The 18,940-nt window shown below is 35.2% G+C and overlaps 1 protein-coding gene across 4 annotated transcripts in view; it reads left to right on the top strand.

Moving 5' to 3' along the window:
• ROCK2 (Rho associated coiled-coil containing protein kinase 2) overlaps positions 1 to 17,938 on the top strand; it is a 103,034-nt gene extending 85,096 nt beyond the window's left edge. Inside the window, exons 20-34 of one of the 4 annotated variants that reach the window (XM_038177773.2) lie at positions 808 to 877; positions 2,207 to 2,310; positions 2,448 to 2,634; positions 2,962 to 3,055; positions 3,171 to 3,265; positions 3,732 to 3,911; positions 4,147 to 4,315; positions 4,696 to 4,878; positions 7,368 to 7,438; positions 8,381 to 8,469; positions 9,034 to 9,112; positions 9,325 to 9,586; positions 10,233 to 10,446; positions 14,461 to 14,570; positions 15,797 to 17,938. In XM_038177773.2, coding sequence (XP_038033701.1) covers positions 808 to 877; positions 2,207 to 2,310; positions 2,448 to 2,634; positions 2,962 to 3,055; positions 3,171 to 3,265; positions 3,732 to 3,911; positions 4,147 to 4,315; positions 4,696 to 4,878; positions 7,368 to 7,438; positions 8,381 to 8,469; positions 9,034 to 9,112; positions 9,325 to 9,586; positions 10,233 to 10,446; positions 14,461 to 14,557 — 1,894 coding nt within the window. In that variant the 3' untranslated portion in view covers positions 14,558 to 14,570; positions 15,797 to 17,938. The remainder of the gene's footprint in view (positions 1 to 807; positions 878 to 2,206; positions 2,311 to 2,447; positions 2,635 to 2,961; positions 3,056 to 3,170; positions 3,266 to 3,731; positions 3,912 to 4,146; positions 4,316 to 4,695; positions 4,879 to 7,367; positions 7,439 to 8,380; positions 8,470 to 9,033; positions 9,113 to 9,324; positions 9,587 to 10,232; positions 10,447 to 14,460; positions 14,571 to 15,796) is intronic. The other 3 variants (XM_038177774.2, XM_038177775.2, XM_072036432.1) reach the window with 3 other exon arrangements.
• Positions 17,939 to 18,940: the final 1,002 nt, after the last annotated feature.

The following is an 18,940-nucleotide window of genomic DNA, read 5'->3' as shown; positions in this document are numbered from 1 at the left end:
AGAGCTGTGAAGTGTAACCATTGGAAATAACCTGTGCTAAGGGAGTTTAATCACACATTAGACCTTCAAATTGGAGTTGTGTTAAATCCTAGCAATTCTTCTTCAAGTTCTTACAAGCAATTATTGCAACTGAAAATAAATATTAAGGTTTTCTTACACAAAGAACATTCTTGTGACTGAAAAGACAAGTTTAATATGTAGATCAGGTGTGTTTTATTCCTTGCTCTTTTAGACTTCTGATGACGTACCTTGTGCTTTGTCTTTTCTGTGAGCAAGATGCAGTTACTCACTTGGAAGACTAAGTATGATGATTTCTATAGCATAAAATAACAGTGGAAGTCTTTTCTACTACATTACTGTTCTTCGTTACGTGACTAAGTGACTTTGAGTTGTTTTACAAGGTAAATTCAAGAAATGATGCCTGACAAAAAATAAAGGCATTCTCAGAGTCTGAGCTCTAGCAAACAAGAAACAAAACAGTCTGTCAGATCAGTGATGTTTTACATGGAAATAAGATTCTGTCAGTGGCTGTTTGTTTTATCAGTGTATCTTAGTGGTTCAACTGTCAGACTGTTGTAGTTAGTATGTGAGTAGTATTAAACTGGTGTCTCATTAGTGTAGCGTTCTGAGTTGCACAGGTGAAAATGAGAGGAAGTCTGGTACCCAAAGGAGGTGTCAAGTTTAACTGCAGATCATACTTTGATCTAGACAGACTGAGGATGTTAAGAGTGAAAATGAACTCCTTTCTGTTTACTTGTTTGGAATATCTCCCTATCTTTTCTTTAAACGTATTATATTCCTTTCTAGGGAACGTCAAGATGCAGATGGACAAATGAAAGAGCTTCAAGACCAACTTGAAGCTGAACAGTATTTCTCGGTATGTTTTATGCTTCTTTATTTATATACTAAAATGTTTATTAGGTGTAATGTTAGCTTTTCTTCTTCCTCCTCAGCCATGAGTCATTTCACCGCTCAAATCTTAGGCTAGTTCTTTTCCTTCTGTCTGTCTTCAGTCTTGTCTGCAGCCCTGTTACCACTCTTTGCTCTTGATCACTGAGCAGTGTAAAAGAGGTTGTGTTAAGAAATCTAACAGCTTTGGAAGGGAGTCCCAAGCACAGTTTAGGGAGAAGTAGTCAAGCAGCTCTTTCCTTCTTTTCTACAATGTAAATGATTTTGTGCCTGTTTCAAGCATTTTGCATTCAGCATCTGTTCTACATGTATGCTGCATGGGAGAAAAAAACTGTATTATCAGAATCATGTGGCATTATGAAACATTCATATAAGGCTTTGAAGGAAATTTCTGCATTATAGTTATACTTGGCAAAGACCCGTTGAGAGTTTTTGCTTCAGTGTGATAGGTACAATAGAGTAAATAGGTATTGCTGGTAGAAATCATTGCTATCATATGAAGGTTAACTTATATTAATAGTGCACAGCCAGCCACAATGGAAAGGCCAGAGAGCTTGCTTGAGAATTAAAGGAAACTTATGCTTCTACTGTGGTCTTTATGTCAGTGAGTAAAAGGACTAACTGATCAAAAAGCTGTACATCTGAAAGGAGACAGAACGGGAAAGTTGAGGTCAGTTGACTGCTGTGGATGGGCCAGAGAGAGAATTTTGAGAGTTGTCTTTTAAGTCCTGCACTAAATCCACTTGCACTTTGTCTGTTTTCAGTCATTCTTAGTGCACAGAGAGCGTAATTTTTCTTTCATTTCCTCTATATCTCTAGGTTTGTATCCCTTTCAGAAAAATCTAAATTTCAAATACTTTACTAATCTATTTTTCTCTTACTCCTTTATGTCTTTTATCTCTTGGGCTGTCATGTTGCTTTCAAACATTTGTATGGTTGGAGTCCAAGCTCTACCTAACCTACCTCTGACAGGGATTTAAATTAGTAGAGAAAATAAAATTCATATTGTGAGTCCTATGCACAGTATGCTTGCAAACATATAAAATGTATCTCATAGATCCATCCACAAACAACACAAGTTTAATACAAAACAAAACAAAAAACATTAAATGAAGACATATTTGGAAATGATGATGACTTTTAGTTAAATTTAGAGAAAGCATTGCACTGTTGTACTTGAACTGAGTGTGTGATTATGGAGCTGTACACTACATCATCTTGTATCATCACATCATTTTTATGTACCTTCAAGCTAGAATATGCAAGTCACGTCCTTTTTTCCTACTTTAAATTCTAGACTCTTTATAAGACACAAGTTCGAGAACTTAAAGAAGAATGTGAAGAAAAGACCAAACTTTGTAAAGAAATACAGCAAAAGATACAAGAGTTACAGGATGAGAGGTAGATTTTACTACTGCTATTAATGCATAGAACAGGATGGCTTTTTACTGCTTTTGTTCACATATGGTTTTTTGTTTGTTTGTTTTTTAAGTAACTTTCTATTTTTTGAGTTAATAGTATGTACCAATAATTTGCAGAGATTCCTTGGCGGCTCAGCTAGAGATTACTTTGACAAAAGCAGATTCTGAACAACTTGCACGTTCCATTGCTGAAGAACAGTATTCTGATTTGGAAAAAGAGAAGATTATGAAAGAACTGGAGATTAAGGAGATGATGGCTCGGCATAAACAGGAACTTACTGAGAAAGATGCCACCATAGCCTCTGTGAGTAATACACATCCTAATTTTGGTAAAGGTTTATGTGGGCGATAGTTTCATTTGCAGTTGGATTTATCCAACACTGTTTAGCATACTTAAAGGTACAAATGATATTTAAAAACATTTCTTTATTATGACTTAACTAAAAACAAAATCTCATACCCTGTTTCCTCCATGAATCTCTCGGATCACTGTTTTCTGTGCTCCTACCTCTCTATAGTTAGTCCTCTTACATTGTCTGTTTTTAGCTCTCAGGCATTTCCTTCCATAGTGTAATGCTTTCATATGACAAATGTTTTTAGTTACATAGTCACATGTACTTTTTGTTTGCAGTTGGAGGAAGCAAATAGAACACTAACTAGCGATGTGGCTAATCTGGCTAATGAGAAAGAAGAACTGAACAATAAACTGAAGGAAGTACAAGAACGTATGTATTCTTTGAACCAAATGCAGTTAAATGAGAACAGTATCATTTTTAATAGTACTGTTTCTTTTGTAATGAACTTTAATTGTTTTCTTTTTTTTTAATTACCTTGCTACAGAAATTACGAAGCTAAAAGAAGAAGAAGCAAATATAGGAAATATTAAAGCACAATATGAGAAACAGTTATTGAATGAAAGAACATTGAAAACCCAGGTAAGCAAATGTGTATAAATGAATGAAGAGCTAGTGTTCATGAAACAAATAATTTTTAGTAGAAAACTTACTTAGTCTACTTAGTAGACTTACTGTGTGGTGAAACTTCAATCTCATGTTTCATCATAGAGGAATTCCTAATCGTCCTAATCCTAATTCCTCATGGATGCAGTCCACTAGCATAAATCTAGACTTCAGTTAAATTCATATGGTTTTCCTCTTAATTTATATTCCTCTGTAATTTCTATAAAATGTGAAATTTCTGATGTCAATCTCAGTTGCTTTTTAGAGTTTTTGGCATTTTCATCCAAAAATGTATTTTGGGGCTAGCTAACAGAAACTGAAGAGAACTATTAGGTTACTAGTGCCTGGTCATGGTTAGGAGAGAATGCTCTTCTTCACAGTATAGCAGTATGTACTTATTGATGGTTTTTTTTTTTAATTCTTCTTTTTCTTCCATGGGAAGGCTGTGAATAAATTGGCTGAGATCATGAATCGGAAGGGTCCAGTCAAACGTGGAGCTGACACTGATGTACGGCGGAAGGAAAAGGAAAATAGGAAACTGCATATGGAACTGAAATCTGAACGAGAGAAGTTAACGCAAATGATGATCAAATATCAGAAAGAAATCAATGAAATGCAGGCAGTAAGATTCTCTTTGCAAATATAAACTTTGATAGCATTTGCTGTAATACGTGTTGAATTGATTTATGTTTTTAAGGTAGCGTATAAAGTGTCTATTCCTGAATTTGCATGTCTGAAAGAAACATGCAGTATATATTATTGAGACTGGCTGCAAAGTCTCCATAATTATCTACTCGAGTTTTCTCTGAGTAACTGAATATAGTAACAATAGGAAATCTTTTCATCTATCTTTACAGCAAATAGCAGAAGAGAGTCAGATACGCATTGAACTCCAGATGACTCTGGACAGCAAAGATAGCGACATTGAACAGCTTCGTTCACAGCTACAGTCATTGCACATTGGTTTAGATAACAGTAGCATAGGCAGTGGACCTGGAGATACTGAGACAGATGATGGATTCCCTGGTATGTTATTTTTATTAATATTTCTGTGTTAATTGGTTGTATATGTGTGTTTTACCAGAAATATTGAAATACTCCTCTGATGTTTCTGGGGCTTTTTATCTTTGTGTTTCTGTCATCTTATCAATGCTTTGATAGTGTTCACTATCCACATACTAACTACATCTATATGTAATCAAACTTCATTCTTAAATTTATTTGAAAAAAATCTTGAAAAAAATGTATTGTCTCACATTGGAACTAATTTTTTTTTTCATCTGTATGACAGTAGTTAATTTGCAATCATTTTGTTATGTGATGAAATGTAAAACTAATACTCTCTTCTTAGGAATTTTGTTTTGACTTCTTTTCTACCTTTTTCCTCCTTTATTCTTTATGTTTAGTCCATATCACTCAATCCCACACTGTGGAATCCATGTCTTTTACCTACCAGCACTCTTCCACCTCTGTCAGTATTGCCACTAAGCCTTCCAGTTCTCGCATGCTTCTTGATTCTGATTCTGATTCTGACTCAGAGGAAGAACCTTTGTCTTGTTCCCACAGCCCTACAGAAGTTGATAGTACAGGTGACATTCCTGAGAACTGCTTGGTGTTGTTTTTATTGTGTTCTTTTCTCAATTTCAAACTAACACTATTAATACATTATATGTTTAAACAAACCAAAAAAAAAATTGGCAGCAAACATTGTAATCAAAGGCATGATAAATTTTGCATGAAGAAATAATTCACCTGTTTCATCTAAATGTTTTCAGATGCTTGCTGCCATTTATAAAACACCATTTTTATTAAAGCATTGAATAAATTCTTATTCCTTATTGTCTTGTTCAGATGGGTAGCCTCTATGCAGTATCTTATGTGTTATATAAGTTATATGCATGACCTTAAGGTACTGGATACCAAAACATCAAATTATTTGTGTTTCAGTGAAATGTCAAGATACCTCTTCTCACAATCTAAATGTGTTCATTACTTGTTCATAGAAATTCAGTCCTTCTGAGTGTACCTTTCATTTTTCTTTTTGCCTTAGTTTGAATCTTAAATTTGATTCTTGTATGATAAATCAAGAAAAAATTACTTCTATTTGTTTTTCTAGATGCATAAAGAATATAATTAAAGAGCTCTGGTAAAACAGAGCTTTGTGTTATTAATTATATACTCATTCTACTTGACTACATGAACACTGTCTTGAATAAAAGTTGTACTTAGTGTTAATGTCAGAAGCGGAGCTTTTTAATTGCATTCAATTTTCTGTATTTTACTTGAGGCTTTTCTAAAGTGTGAATACCTTTCAATCAAAGGCTTTTTTTATTTTATTTTTTTTAATACAGACATTACTTCTTCAGACTAGAGTAAAGCATATGGCATTTCCTATATTTCCTTCATTCTCTTTTTTTTTTCGTGTGTGTGTGAGGCTTCTGGTGAAAGAATTACTGAGTACTTACATATTTTTTTCTTGTTAGCTGCTCTTGTGTTATGTGCATGGTTTTATTTTGTTCTAAAGTAAAAATCATAGCTAAGCTAGGACTGTTCACTAAGATATTTGCAGCAGATTTGAGGTTTGATTTTTTTTCCTCCTAGTTCTTACAAACACGTGCTGTGAAAATTTGGGAACATTTTGGCTTTTCTCTGGTCTGTTAATATAGAATGAATGCCAGAAATGACAAAATATAATAAGGAACTCATTTTGTTCACTTTCATGCTATAGTTAGAGAGACTACAGAGAAAGATTAGAAAAAAAAAATCTCAACATTAAGAAATCCATAATGCTTCCTGCATGTGGGTTTTGCATCAGCATTATGCTTGCTACTCCTTATATCAGGTGTAGTTGAGAGGAATAATTTGAAGTGACGTGTTAGAGAACTGCTTCACATGCTTGGCATTAAACTGTGTCATCAGCAGCAATTGTTAAAGAGAAATGAAATTTGAAGACAGAACATTTCTCAATAAATAACCACTCTTCAAGTCTCTCTAGATGTAACAAAAATCAATGAATAATAATTATTTATTACACTATACTAAATATGGGCATGGGATTGCAAATGCCATCTGATGAGAAAGAAAATAACATTTGCACTTTGGGGGCATTTTTGTGCTCCTTTCATGGATTTGTGTTTGTTTATACTAAAGGCTTTGTAATTTTAGCCTTGGTGTCTGTAGCAGGAGAGGTTAACTGCTAGGGTGGGAAACCAATCATGTTTACAATTGAGTATTTCTTAATAAATCATAGGAGAAAAAAAATCTTGTATAAAGTGGAACTATAAGAATAGTGTCAAAATCTATGAGATATTTACTATGTGTTACCAAGCCCAAGGAAAGTCTGATCCTGTTGAGCTTTTAGTTGCTGCTGAAATGTGTATGTCAAAAAACAGTTCAGCTATTAATACTGTTGATAAAACTCATTTGACTAATGCAATGGTGAAATATAAAATATCACAAGTGTGTGAAAGCATAGTTGAATTCAGGCAAGGCCTAGGGTTTAGCCAAAAATTACTTATTTTGGATTAGAAAGTCTAGGACATTTAGGCAGAACTAGAAAAATAGAAAAAATGTATAGAGCAAAAATATATGAATAAGAATATAAAGCTTCTGAAATTTTACCTGGAACACAGAGGATATATGTTAACTGACGGTAGTTTGCATTATTTTGTCTTTTGTGTAGAACTGGATGTCATGGGTTCTGTACTAATATCTTTGGATGTTGTTCTAAGTGGAAAAGGTAGACTGTAAAGTCTTTAAAAAAAAAAGCCAGCAGCAAAAACTTAAGGGAATGTGTGTGCTATAAGCAAGTTTGCTCTTCCCCCCTTCTTCCTCTTACCTACTAGTTTTTTATAATCCTGTTGTTTGTTATTGCTGTATTCAGGAATACACAATTTAATTTATTCCCGAAGATTTACTGAGATAAACTTTTCAAGACATCATATTTTTAATTAGTTCATGAGAATGTTTGCTCTGTTGCTTTATTATTGATCTTCAATAACTATTTTTAAGTGAACAGTAATCTCAAAAATATTGTTTTGTGAATAATTATGTTCTTTAATATTTCTCTTATTTTCAGAATCACGATTAGAAGGCTGGTTATCACTACCTGTTCGAAATAACACTAAAAAATTTGGATGGGTTAAAAAGGTAAATATATGTATATTTATATATATATATATATATGATATTTTTTCATGTGTAGTCTGGATTGTACACTCACCACAGATTTTCAGCACTTTCATTTATCTTTGATACATCTTCACTCATTACTTAAATGTGTATATATGTAAATATATATGTTATATGTTAGGTAATATAGCTGTGTCTGAAAGTAACAGGTTGGACATTTGTACAATCAGTGATAAGCATTCTGAATAGCATCGTGTATCTGGAACTTAACATAGTCTGGGAGCAGATGCCCTGGAGAAATACTTTATTTAGGAGATAAAGCTAGTGGCTGCACCTCTACTGTGTGCAGCCCTCACTTGGTAACTGCTTTTCAGTAGCCTCTTCAGTGGGTCTTTACCCAAAGAATAGCCTGCACAGTTTTATACTAATTCGCTTACTGCTCCATCATTGTGTTCGTTCTGGACAAAATTCTAGAAATTTGAGGTCTTACAAATAAATAGCTGTTTTATGAAAATTGCTAGTATTACTGATAAGTGATCTTTGTGAGCAGGATGCCTATTGGTTGTGAACTGCACATGTAAAACAGGCATTATAAGATGATAACTATTCTATCAGTCCAAGTGAAAATTAAGTCTGTAAAATAGAAAGGAAAAGCTTTTATGTTACTCTCTCCCCAACTTCTATTTTTGTCTCCTCATATATACTAAATCTGCTTAAATACCAATTAATCTGATAACATAAACTGATACATGAAGTAATAAAAATCTTATCTGTAATCCAGTGAATTTATTGGCAAATCATGGACTCAGAATACAGTACTACTACTGTCCTTTTAGTTACCATTTAACAAAACAATAGATAGAGAAATATTGCTTTGACATCTGTGATAATTGATGTGATATCTTTGATGTGATGAGTTGGAGTAAAATGTGTGTTGTATGCTTTTCTGCCTCTGAACAGTATGTAATTGTAAGCAGTAAGAAGATCCTGTTCTATGACAGCGAACAAGATAAGGAACAATCTAATCCCTATATGGTATTAGATATAGAGTAAGTATGCTGTAAAATTGCTTCCTCTGATTTGCAGGTGGACTTTGTTAGAAAGGTTTTGACAAAAGGCCTTTTAGAAAGACCCAGTCTTAGACCACAATGTCAAATGGGACATACTTTTGCAATAAGCTCTGTTGACGTGTGTTAACCCACACAGACCACTGAACTGACCTGACTGAACTGCTTCCACTAGCTGAGCTAGGCTTACCTCACACACTGTGGCAAGAAACGTTAAGAAATCTGTAGCTGTAATTTTCAGTGTTTGTACATTTTCACTTATGCGCTTATAAGCAGGTGGTGTAGTTAATTTATTTCCTTAACAAATACAGATTGTGGCTGTTCAGAGGTTGGAGCGTGGGCAGCGGATTGTGTTAGAAAGCTACCAGCAATCACTCAAGTCACATGATGTCAGTTTTTCAGTGTTGTAATTTTGTTTTGTAAGTATAGCTGGATACTTGTGACTTGTTTTTATTTAGGGTTTGGAAATTCATGTGCAGGATTCAAAGATTGGCCTATCATTTTGGTAACATTAATTTTTGTATTTATTGAAATAATTTCCTATAGCAAACTATTCCACGTCCGGCCAGTCACTCAGACTGATGTGTACAGAGCAGATGCCAAGGAAATTCCAAGGATATTCCAGGTACTTAATAATAAATAAATGTCTCTAATGTAACACACATGATATATCACATTGTCAAAAATATTTTCATAACTTTATCAAATGAAGTAATTACTACAAAATTGTTGAAAAGATCCATTCTGGTGTAATTCCTCAATCTTTCTAATTAGATAATTACTCTGAATATATGTTTGTCATATAGGAGTACTGAGGTTATTTTGCCTTGATTCTAGATTCTATATGCTAATGAAGGAGAGAGCAAAAAGGAACAGGAATTTCCTGTGGAGCCTATGGGAGAGAAGTCAAATTACATTTGTCACAAAGGACATGAGTTTATACCTACTCTTTATCACTTTCCAACCAATTGTGAAGCTTGTATGAAGCCGCTGTGGCATATGTTTAAACCTCCTCCTGCTCTAGAATGTCGTCGTTGCCATATCAAGTGTCACAAAGACCACATGGATAAAAAAGAAGAGATTATAGCACCTTGCAAAGGTAATTAGCAAGTATTTGATTGTGTGTACAGTCAAGGAATGACAAAACATTCTAATGTTAGTAGTGGTGTGACACCAACTAAACTTGAATAGGTAGGTTTTTCTTTTATGGGTATGTAGCTGTCAAGCTTCCTAAAGGTGTCTACAAGAGGATCGTCTCCCTGCTGTGAGTGAATGGCTTATAGCTAATTAGGTACATACATGCTGTGTTGTCAGCTTCATGCAGCAAAGCGTAGTAGCTGTAAGACTGCTCACACTGCTGTGTGTTGTGCAGCATTGCTATGTGACATGATAATGTTATTGGGAGTTAGGAAATGAATGATATTCAGTGAAGTTGCTCCTTGTGACTTAGGTTGTGGTTTCTGGTGATCAGGCATGCCTTTGTGTTACCTTTTCTTGTTTTTTAACATATGAATATATGTCTTCCGTAGTACTAAACTGTTATGCAGTAAACAAACATAAGGAGGCAATCTCAGCAGCAAGGAAACTTTAAGTTTGCAAAATCTGCCTCACTTTGCTTTTGATTTCTCTGCAGATTTCATTGTGTTGATTCTGAGAGTATGGTAATCTGACCACTAATTTTTGATGTGGGTAGATGTTTAGAAAAACAACAATATTAATTTTTATTTGAAAAACTATTATTACAGTGTATTATGATATTTCAACGGCAAAGAATCTACTACTGTTAGCTAATTCTACGGAAGAACAGCAAAAATGGGTGAGCCGACTGGTGAAAAAAATACCCAAGAAGCCTCCAGCACCAGACCCCTTTGCTCGATCTTCTCCCAGAACTTCCATGAAGGTACAGCCAAACCAGTCCATCAGACGACCAAGTCGACAGCTTCCTCCAAACAAACCAAGGTGACACAAGAGCTGCTATTTACTTTATTATTTTAAACATTCTGCAATTACAATGATACTTGTCAATATGGTCAACTGACCACTAGTGTTGTTGACTACTGATGTTTGATATAATATGTCATATTCTATAAACCTGATTTAAGTTATAAGACCCATTATGATAGTTAACCTAATGCATTGATAATGTATCTTACTGTTCCCTGCAGCTGGTAGGGAAAGTGGGGTTTAACTAGGCAAGGGGTCAGTGAGAGGGTTGTGAAGATTTTAAGGAAAAAAAAAAAAGGTTTAGTGACTTTCAACATGGCCACTACTGTACATGATTTGAGGTTGAATTATGATTAGGTATTTGTGGTTCTAATGAACCTAGGAGAGAACTTGGTGCCTTTAAAAAGCAATCCAGAAGGTTTTCCACATACCTAAAGACTGCATGTCTTTTCTTTCATACTGGATGGTTTTGAGGAATGTGTTGAATTCCTGCCCCATTCTGAGGTTAGAACTGTGACTGAGAATTTGTGTGTTCAAGTGTGATTCATCTGACCAAATGTATGTCTAACTCTGCTTACAGTTGGTATTTAGGAAGAGTTGGTTTTAGAATTGAATTCACAGCATCCTAATGAAGAAAGGGAGCATAAAGCACTCTTGGACATCCACAGCAAAAAATTAGTTCAGATGAATCTCACTTTTGCATCTCTGCCCATGCAGGATCCACAGTGTGGTGCCATTTTCTGCAGCAGGAGGCATCTGTGTGAGCATCACTCATGCTTTTGGAAAGAGCTGGTAGATGGGAAGTGGTGGTCACCATTTGGACAAGTAGATGGAGCACTTGCCAACGGGAGGGAGAATTGGTTTCAATTCCTTATTTAGCCTAGAAGTACTCATGCTTATGTCTCATGTTTCCTAAAAGAGTAGTCTTATCATCAAGTTCCTCTAATTTGGGAAAGAAATATGCATATAAAACCCAGTAATCTACTATTGGATCAGTTTTAAAGAGCAAAATCTTATGTTGCAGCCATAGAAGTGATAACATTCTGCAGATTGCAGTTAAGTGATTGCACAGTACAGAATTTCTGGATTTTTCCAGTTTGCATTTTTCTATCACCTGAGTACTGCAGAGTTAGTTAAGAAGGAAGGAACAGTTAAGGTGATAAAGCTAATACTTAAACATAATAATCGTTGTTGACAGCCTGTGAAAGGTTTGGTCTGTCTTACATGCTTTGTTGCAGTGTTCCAGCAGCAATGGACAATCCAACAAAGGTTTAAAATTGTTCCTTCAAGAAGCAATTTGGGAGTGGCTAGTTAGCATTGGTTTCCTTATCCCTCTGACCAGACTGCCACCAGTATCTAAGATGGCTGGTTGAAAATTGGGTTGGAAGAGTCACCAGATTTACAGTGGGGCATGTAGTGCAAGAATGCTCGGTGTTGTGATGTTGTTTCAACCTTATGGTAGAAAGAGTTAGATAGTAATAAAATATATATATAAATATATTCTATATATTTATATATTTATATATATTTAATATGTGGAAATAAATATTGAAAGGACTCAAAATAACTTCAGTTCCCTCCTAATTTCCATACAAACTAATTTTTGATGATTTATTTTCCATACTTTAAAGAAAGTCTGACCTAATAATTTGAATTTTAAATGATTAGGTTTTTTGATTATAGCCATGGAGGTGAAAAGTTTAATTCCACATTTTAGAGATTAATTATTGAAGGGATTCTTTGTGCAAAATCAATGAAAATATCAACTATTGGATTGAAGCAAGGAAACATTATTCATGACAACCTGGGGGACAAGTAAAATGCTTTTCTTCTGCATTTTTATGTTCTAATTCATCAGCATTATTCTCTTTCTTATTGGTGACATATAAAGGGTATATTTTATACTCTGATTCTTTTTCCACAGCTGTGCTTGAGTTCTCAGAAAGAAATTTTTCTTGTTGTAGCACCCTTCTTTTAATCTTCATGATGTTTCTTTACAGAATGCTTTCAGAACTGTATCTAGCTTGCCCTTCTTTCTATTGTGGTTCTCCTCCACTCCAAATCAGTCTTTAATGATTTTTCCCTAACAGTGTATTTTTCTGTCTGTATATTTAGTACTGGTGGGAAAAAAAGGAGAATGAATATTTTTGTGTATAAGCAGTTTTATGCTTGCAGTTAAACTTTCCAAGTTAACTTTTCAAATGCACCTGTCACCTCAGGAGTTGCAGACAGGAAAGTGTAGTTCTGTGAGGTCATCTCATCTTAATGCAGGTTTGTCAAAGTTCTGTGGAAATCTGTACAGATGTAAACACTTTAAATTAGAAACCACACACTTAAAAATCACTGTTACTGCTATAGTCAGTTAATATCTCACCAGTGCTTCCGTGAGGTTTTTGTGCAAGCACTTACAGTGTGGAATAGTTAATTTTCTGTTACAAACTTCGCTGAGAATGAAGATCCAGTTGCCAGCTAAATGTGGGAGCTGAGTGGCTGGGGACAAGCTGGAGATGAGCCAGCAGCATGTCCTGGCAGCGAGGTAGGCTCTGGGACTGCACTAAAAGAGTTCAGCTGCCAGATTAAGGGAGGAGATACCACTCATTATTCTACGGCGAGACACTGCGTCCAGTTTAGAACCCCCAAATTCAAGAAAGACTTTGACCAACTGGTGAAAATCAAGCAGAGGCCACCAGGCCTCTTCCCTATGAGCACAGTCAGCAGGGAGAAGGGCTGGAGAGGCTGGGCAGGCTCCATCCTTGGAGGCTTTCAGGAACCGATGGCTGTACCTCACAGCTGGCCCTGCTTTGAGCAGAAGGTCGGCCGAGAGACTTCCTGAAGTGCATTGGAAGCCACATGGTCCTATAAATGCCATCTGTCCTAGGAACTTTGTCATACAGACTGTATAATTTCTGCATTCAACTAGATTGTGCTAAAAGGATCGTTCCAAAATAGAAAAATCAACTCTAATATAATACCTAATGACTTCTGTGTTTTAGGAAGATGATAACCACAGTTCATATAATAGATTAATATTGAGCTTTTTTAGGGATATATCATTTAAGCGTAAAAACTTCTAAGAGCTGAAATCCCAATAAAAACTGAAACATGCTTTGTTTAAAGCAAGCAATTAACTATAATAAACATTGTAACATGTTTTAGTTAAAATATCCTGAAGGCTTTCTTTAGAATAAAGTTTCCATCTCTGCCACATATGGTTGGCATATAACCCTGATTTCAAATCCACTGAGCTCAGAGGAGAAATGACTAGACTGGATTTCATTTCTTGTAAGTTGAGAAGTTAGTACTTGAGATGTTTGTCTAAAATCCTTCTATAATAGCAGAAAGATGAATTCCTTTAGACAATGATTCATCCCATCCCAAAACGAATGCCTAAAATAGGTGAAATGACTCATTTGCTGAAAAAGCCTGCCTCTCTCTCCTCCATTCTGTGGTGACCATAGAAGGAGCATCAGCAGTGATGCATAGAGAACACAGTGATACATCCTCTTTTTTTGGCATTGCCCAACGTGAAATAATGAGCTGCAGGACAGCTGTGAAGTGTAATCTCACTGTATTTGTTTGTGAATTCAGACGACACTGTTCTGTTTGATGTTCTGTTCAACAACCAAATTACTGAGTTTTGCTGGAAAAATTTAGTCTTGCATTGTTGTCTGGAAAGGGGCGGCAGCTGAGCATAAAACTGCACCTGGGTCAACAATAGCTGCAGCAAAACAGCAGCTAATTTTATGGAATGTAAATGTTGGTCTTTCCTACTGAAAATTTGGGGAAAAAATCAATCTGGGAAATGTTTGGTAGAATTTAATGATTTGTGAGATAAATTTCCTTTGAATACAGCACTCGTGGCTTACATGAACAGTAACTGAATCTTCATATTACATGGTATGCAAAGGAAGGAGCCCACCTCTTTTAAGACAGTCTTATATAAAAAGGTTTAGTGATAACAAATGGAATTTTGAAGTCTCTTCTGTAAGAAGCGTGACACACATTAAATATCAAACCCTCCTGTTGCAGATTACTTGATCTGGCATTTAAAGACTGGGATTGGTCATTTGATGATGTTGATGATATTGATGGTGATGATGATGATGACGATGTTTTTGATTTCTGAAGAAGTATAAGGGGTAAATCTAAATAGTGAGGAATGGATTTGTTTGCCTTTGAATACAGCATGCTATGTTGGATTTTGTTTCTCAAAGTAGAGAAAACACAAGATCTCATTTTAACATTTTTTACAGCAAAAATGAGATTCTGTTGATGGTGACAAATTTTAGAGGACTTATTTTCATTAAAATGATGGTTTTGCCTTTTCAATGTTCTTATTTTTCTAATTTTAGATCTTTGTTCAAAATTCATGTCTGCCTGCCCCCAAAACAAAATACCTGTTGTTGTCAGAGTAGTTGTTCATCCGTAGTGCTAATACTAGTAGTATTAGTAATCTTAGAAGTGCTAACCTCTGCAAATAATTTCTGAAGCCTAAATGAGAGGTTTTAAAAGTTGAATATTTACCTGAATTAGAGTCAGTATTTACAAATGCTTTTCTTTTTTTAAACTTTTAAGATGAACTCACTTGTCCATGGCTAGCAGACATGAAATCCCAGGAGTTCTGCATTTTGCTTTTTCTACCTGTGTTGTGAAGTGAATTTGACTTGGCTTCTCTTTGCAGTGCTGTGCTTTTTGGGTACCTAACAATGCATTTGAAAACTATGTAAACAAGCAGGCTTTGCAGCTTCTGTGACACGGTTTCCTTGAGTGCTTTAGAAAAGATACAGCTGTTCTGTTGGTCTAATTTACCCTGTGGCTTACTCAAATATGCAACGTGAATGTACTGGAAAGAGTTAATGAAATTATTTCATAGTTCTCAATGTTTAGTCGTTTTACATGTTGTGTTTACACTGCAGAAAAACCTAAATATTAAAATGTGACCTCTTAAGAATTTTTCTAAATAGTTTGTAGGTGTGTCTCAGCATTATAAAAGAATGGGCAATGACAGCACCGCAAGGGCTGTGCCTCAGCTATGGACTCAGTTGAGATACCAGATCATTACGTTAATTAAATATAATGCATCTTTATGTATAAAAAACCTTTAAATTACTGATCTTTCATAACTCACTATTAAATTATGCTGTTGTACTTGACCCTCATATATTACAAGGGGGGTTAATTGATTTGGAATTGTAATACATAAGGATGCACTATACTTGAGTAACGTGATGCTGTTGAATGCAGAGGAATGACTTCTCCCTAGTATGCTGATGAGCCCATCCTAAATGAAGGTTTGGGGGAAGTATGTTCTTGTCCAATTTTCATTCACTGCCTTTACTGACCAAACTTCCTGCTTCTTTTTCAGCTAACTGCTTTCCGTGAATGCAGACACAATTCAAGGTGATAATTTTCTTCCCGTTACAGCAAGACTGAAACATATCCCAAAATATATTAAAAATATATATTTTCCTGAGAGATTGTGCTATATATATCAGAGGTTTACATTTTTGCTGCAATATAAATTACTAATCTCTGAGGGTTTTCCTGTATTCCCCTGAGTGACTGATCAAATGAGGAATGGCTGGTAAATAGTAAAAGGATATGTTAGGTAACCTTTTAAACTCTGTTCCACAAAAGCTTTCTCGGCAAGACACACACACTACATTTCATAAAAGGATTAAGAGGAATGAATATTTAAACTGAAGAAACTGACTTTTCAGCTTTCGTAAAGATGCCACCAGCACGTCTGCAAGAAGAACAGGAGGAAGATCAATCACAGTGATATAGACTGCATCTGTAAGAAGTGACCATTATACTGTGTATATATATTGTACTGTAATACTGCAAGAGGGTTTTAAAAATCTTTCCACTTTATTTTTTTATGCTTATTAATCAGATACCGTTACTTATTGCAGTTGCAACTATGCACTTGTATAAAGCCATAATGTTGAAGTTTATATCATTCATACACGTCTATCAGAAGCTGCACATCAATGTTAAGCAGCTAGTTTTAAGTTTGAAGTATATACTAGTTTCAGCTTGTCATCATGGGCAGTCCTGTTTTTGCCTAATTGCCTTAATTTAATTTTTTTCAAGTTTTTTGCCCATTCTCTGTATTTAAGGAAAAGAAGGTTTACCAGCTCTTAGGATGCAATTTTGCTTCGTGGCAGAAAAAATAGTGCACTATTTTTACACCTAGTAAGTATATCAATGTCAACCTATTTTGAATGTATATCAACTGGTTTTGAGGGTGGAGAAGTGTTGGTTACAAAAACAATGTCTGATAACATTGGAATTACTAGACCATTTGCTTATATGTGTAACTGCTCATCCAGCCCTTTTTACAAACCTCAATATTAGTTATCAACTTATATTAACCCTCATTAAGTGCTATGAAAACTTCATTTTGCCTTGTTTTTGCATACTCTCCTAGATGTGTTTTTATTTCTGAAAAAAAAAAGAGAATATGTGATTATTTTTTACATTTCACAAAACAGTATCCAAGGACTGTCACAAACTTTAAAGAAAAAATAAAACATACTGTAGATGTATTTTAAAATTTTTAATCTGGTTCTCCAGCACATAGCTGTAGGCATAGATAAATATTCCAGTAGTGTGTTTTGAGAACTGATAGCTGGGAATAAAGGGCCTCAGAGGCACTTAATCTGACTTTTTTTTTTTTTTTTTTTTTTTTTACGTGGAGTTGTACAAAAAATATAATTTATGTGGGCTCATTCATGATGTGTTCATAATTATCCCAGAAAATGCATGTTTTATACAACTACAGTATGCTATGTTAAACATATTGACAGTAAAAAATGTAGTCTCCTATTTGGTCTCTTTATATATATAAATATATATATATATTTAAAATATATATATATATAAACTATTGTGTGGGAGTGCAGTAATTTAAAATATGATCTAACACTTCAATGAAGGAGGACATTTCACTTTAAAGTTTTGTTTGTTTGTTTTTGTTTTTTTTTTAAAAGAGTGTTGAAATGTTTGGAAGGATAGGACCATGATTTATTTAACACTATCATGAAAGGTGGACTTGGAAACACTGAAATACTGAAAATGAATAAATATATTTGCATTTTGTAACCTCTACTACAGTTCATCTTAACGGAGCCAGAATGTATTCAGTCTTCTATTTATGCACTCGCAAAGTAAAACGTTGTTTGTGGGTTCTTAAATCCAAACCTAAAACTTGCATATCATTTCTGTTAGGTATTATAACCCAATGCACAGCTACGGTGTTTTTTCCCTGCTTGTTTTGATTTACAGAAGTACGGTATATTTTTAGGTAATGCAGATTTGCATAGAGTACAACATTAAAAATGTATACAGTAAAACTGTTTCCATTCACTGAATGCATAAATATTTTATATATATATATAAAAAAAATGTTACATTGTGGGAAGTTCTATCCTTTTCTGAATTGGAGAGTATTATATATATATTTTTAAATAAACTATTTGAGTAAGGTAAAATAGTTCCTGAACTTGACAAGCTGGTAATTAATTAAAATATTTAAATACATAGGCAACTACTGCAGCAGATATGTGAGGCAAAGGCTGCTCAAAAGAAAGCCAAGCAAAGGCTGTGTGTGGAGGAAGGGCAGGCTCAGCGGAGCTGGTTTGGCAGGCCATCAGGTACCGGGGATGGGTCTGGTGCACCTTCTCTGCATGGCTTGCCCTTGTTCACTGTGAATCCCTGGGGCCCTGTTAAGCCTGACGTTTTTGGAAATGTACTGTATTATAGTATTTATACATTCTATACTTAGATAAATGAGTTATTAGCTACTTGTACAGCAGGCTGTATTGAGAAGCTATCACAGAATGATACGGGCTCGTAGGGAACCCTGGAGGTCCTCTGGCCTGACGTCTCCCTCAAAGCAAGGCCAATATAGAACAGGTTCCCAAGACCTGGTCTATTTGGGTTTTGAGTGCCTCTGGGGATGGAAGTACCGTAGCATTTCTCAGTTCTTCTTCATGCAATCCTGTCTCAAAGGAATGGTGTGGGCCACACTGAGCTGTAACATGGAGACAATTTGGCCAATGGTATGAGCTGAGCAAACCTTGTTTTGTACCCAGGACAGAAAAGGGAAAACAGTTCCCTCTGTCCTTCTCACTTGTCCTTCTGTGTGAGATGGGGCTTCCATCTGCTGAGCTGTGGATTGCGAAGAACTCTTTACCATTAGTTCCTGGGGATTGTGTTGTTTCCTTTTTGTCCTGTAGTAACCATTTGAAATTCTTGAGGTGTGGAAAATATTACCGGACTAAGGAATCATTGTTTTAAAGTCACTGAAGTTTAAACACTTTTGTAACAGGGCTGTTGCAGCAAACAGGACATTTTTATGGCCTGGCTCAATCTATCTATAGAAATTCTCTTATTCCAAGTCCTATTGTTTCGCAAGAGTGCACAGATGGCATAGCCAAGCTGCAAATTAACCTTCTGGAAATATCAGGGGTCAGACCGGGAGCCAGAAACTCAAGACATTCAT

Source organism: Anas platyrhynchos, chromosome 3, assembly GCF_047663525.1.
Source record: "Anas platyrhynchos isolate ZD024472 breed Pekin duck chromosome 3, IASCAAS_PekinDuck_T2T, whole genome shotgun sequence".
Classification (NCBI taxonomy): Eukaryota; Metazoa; Chordata; class Aves; order Anseriformes; family Anatidae; genus Anas; species Anas platyrhynchos.
Note: the sequence above shows the minus strand (reverse complement) of the source record. Positions and strands in the feature narration are given on the sequence as shown.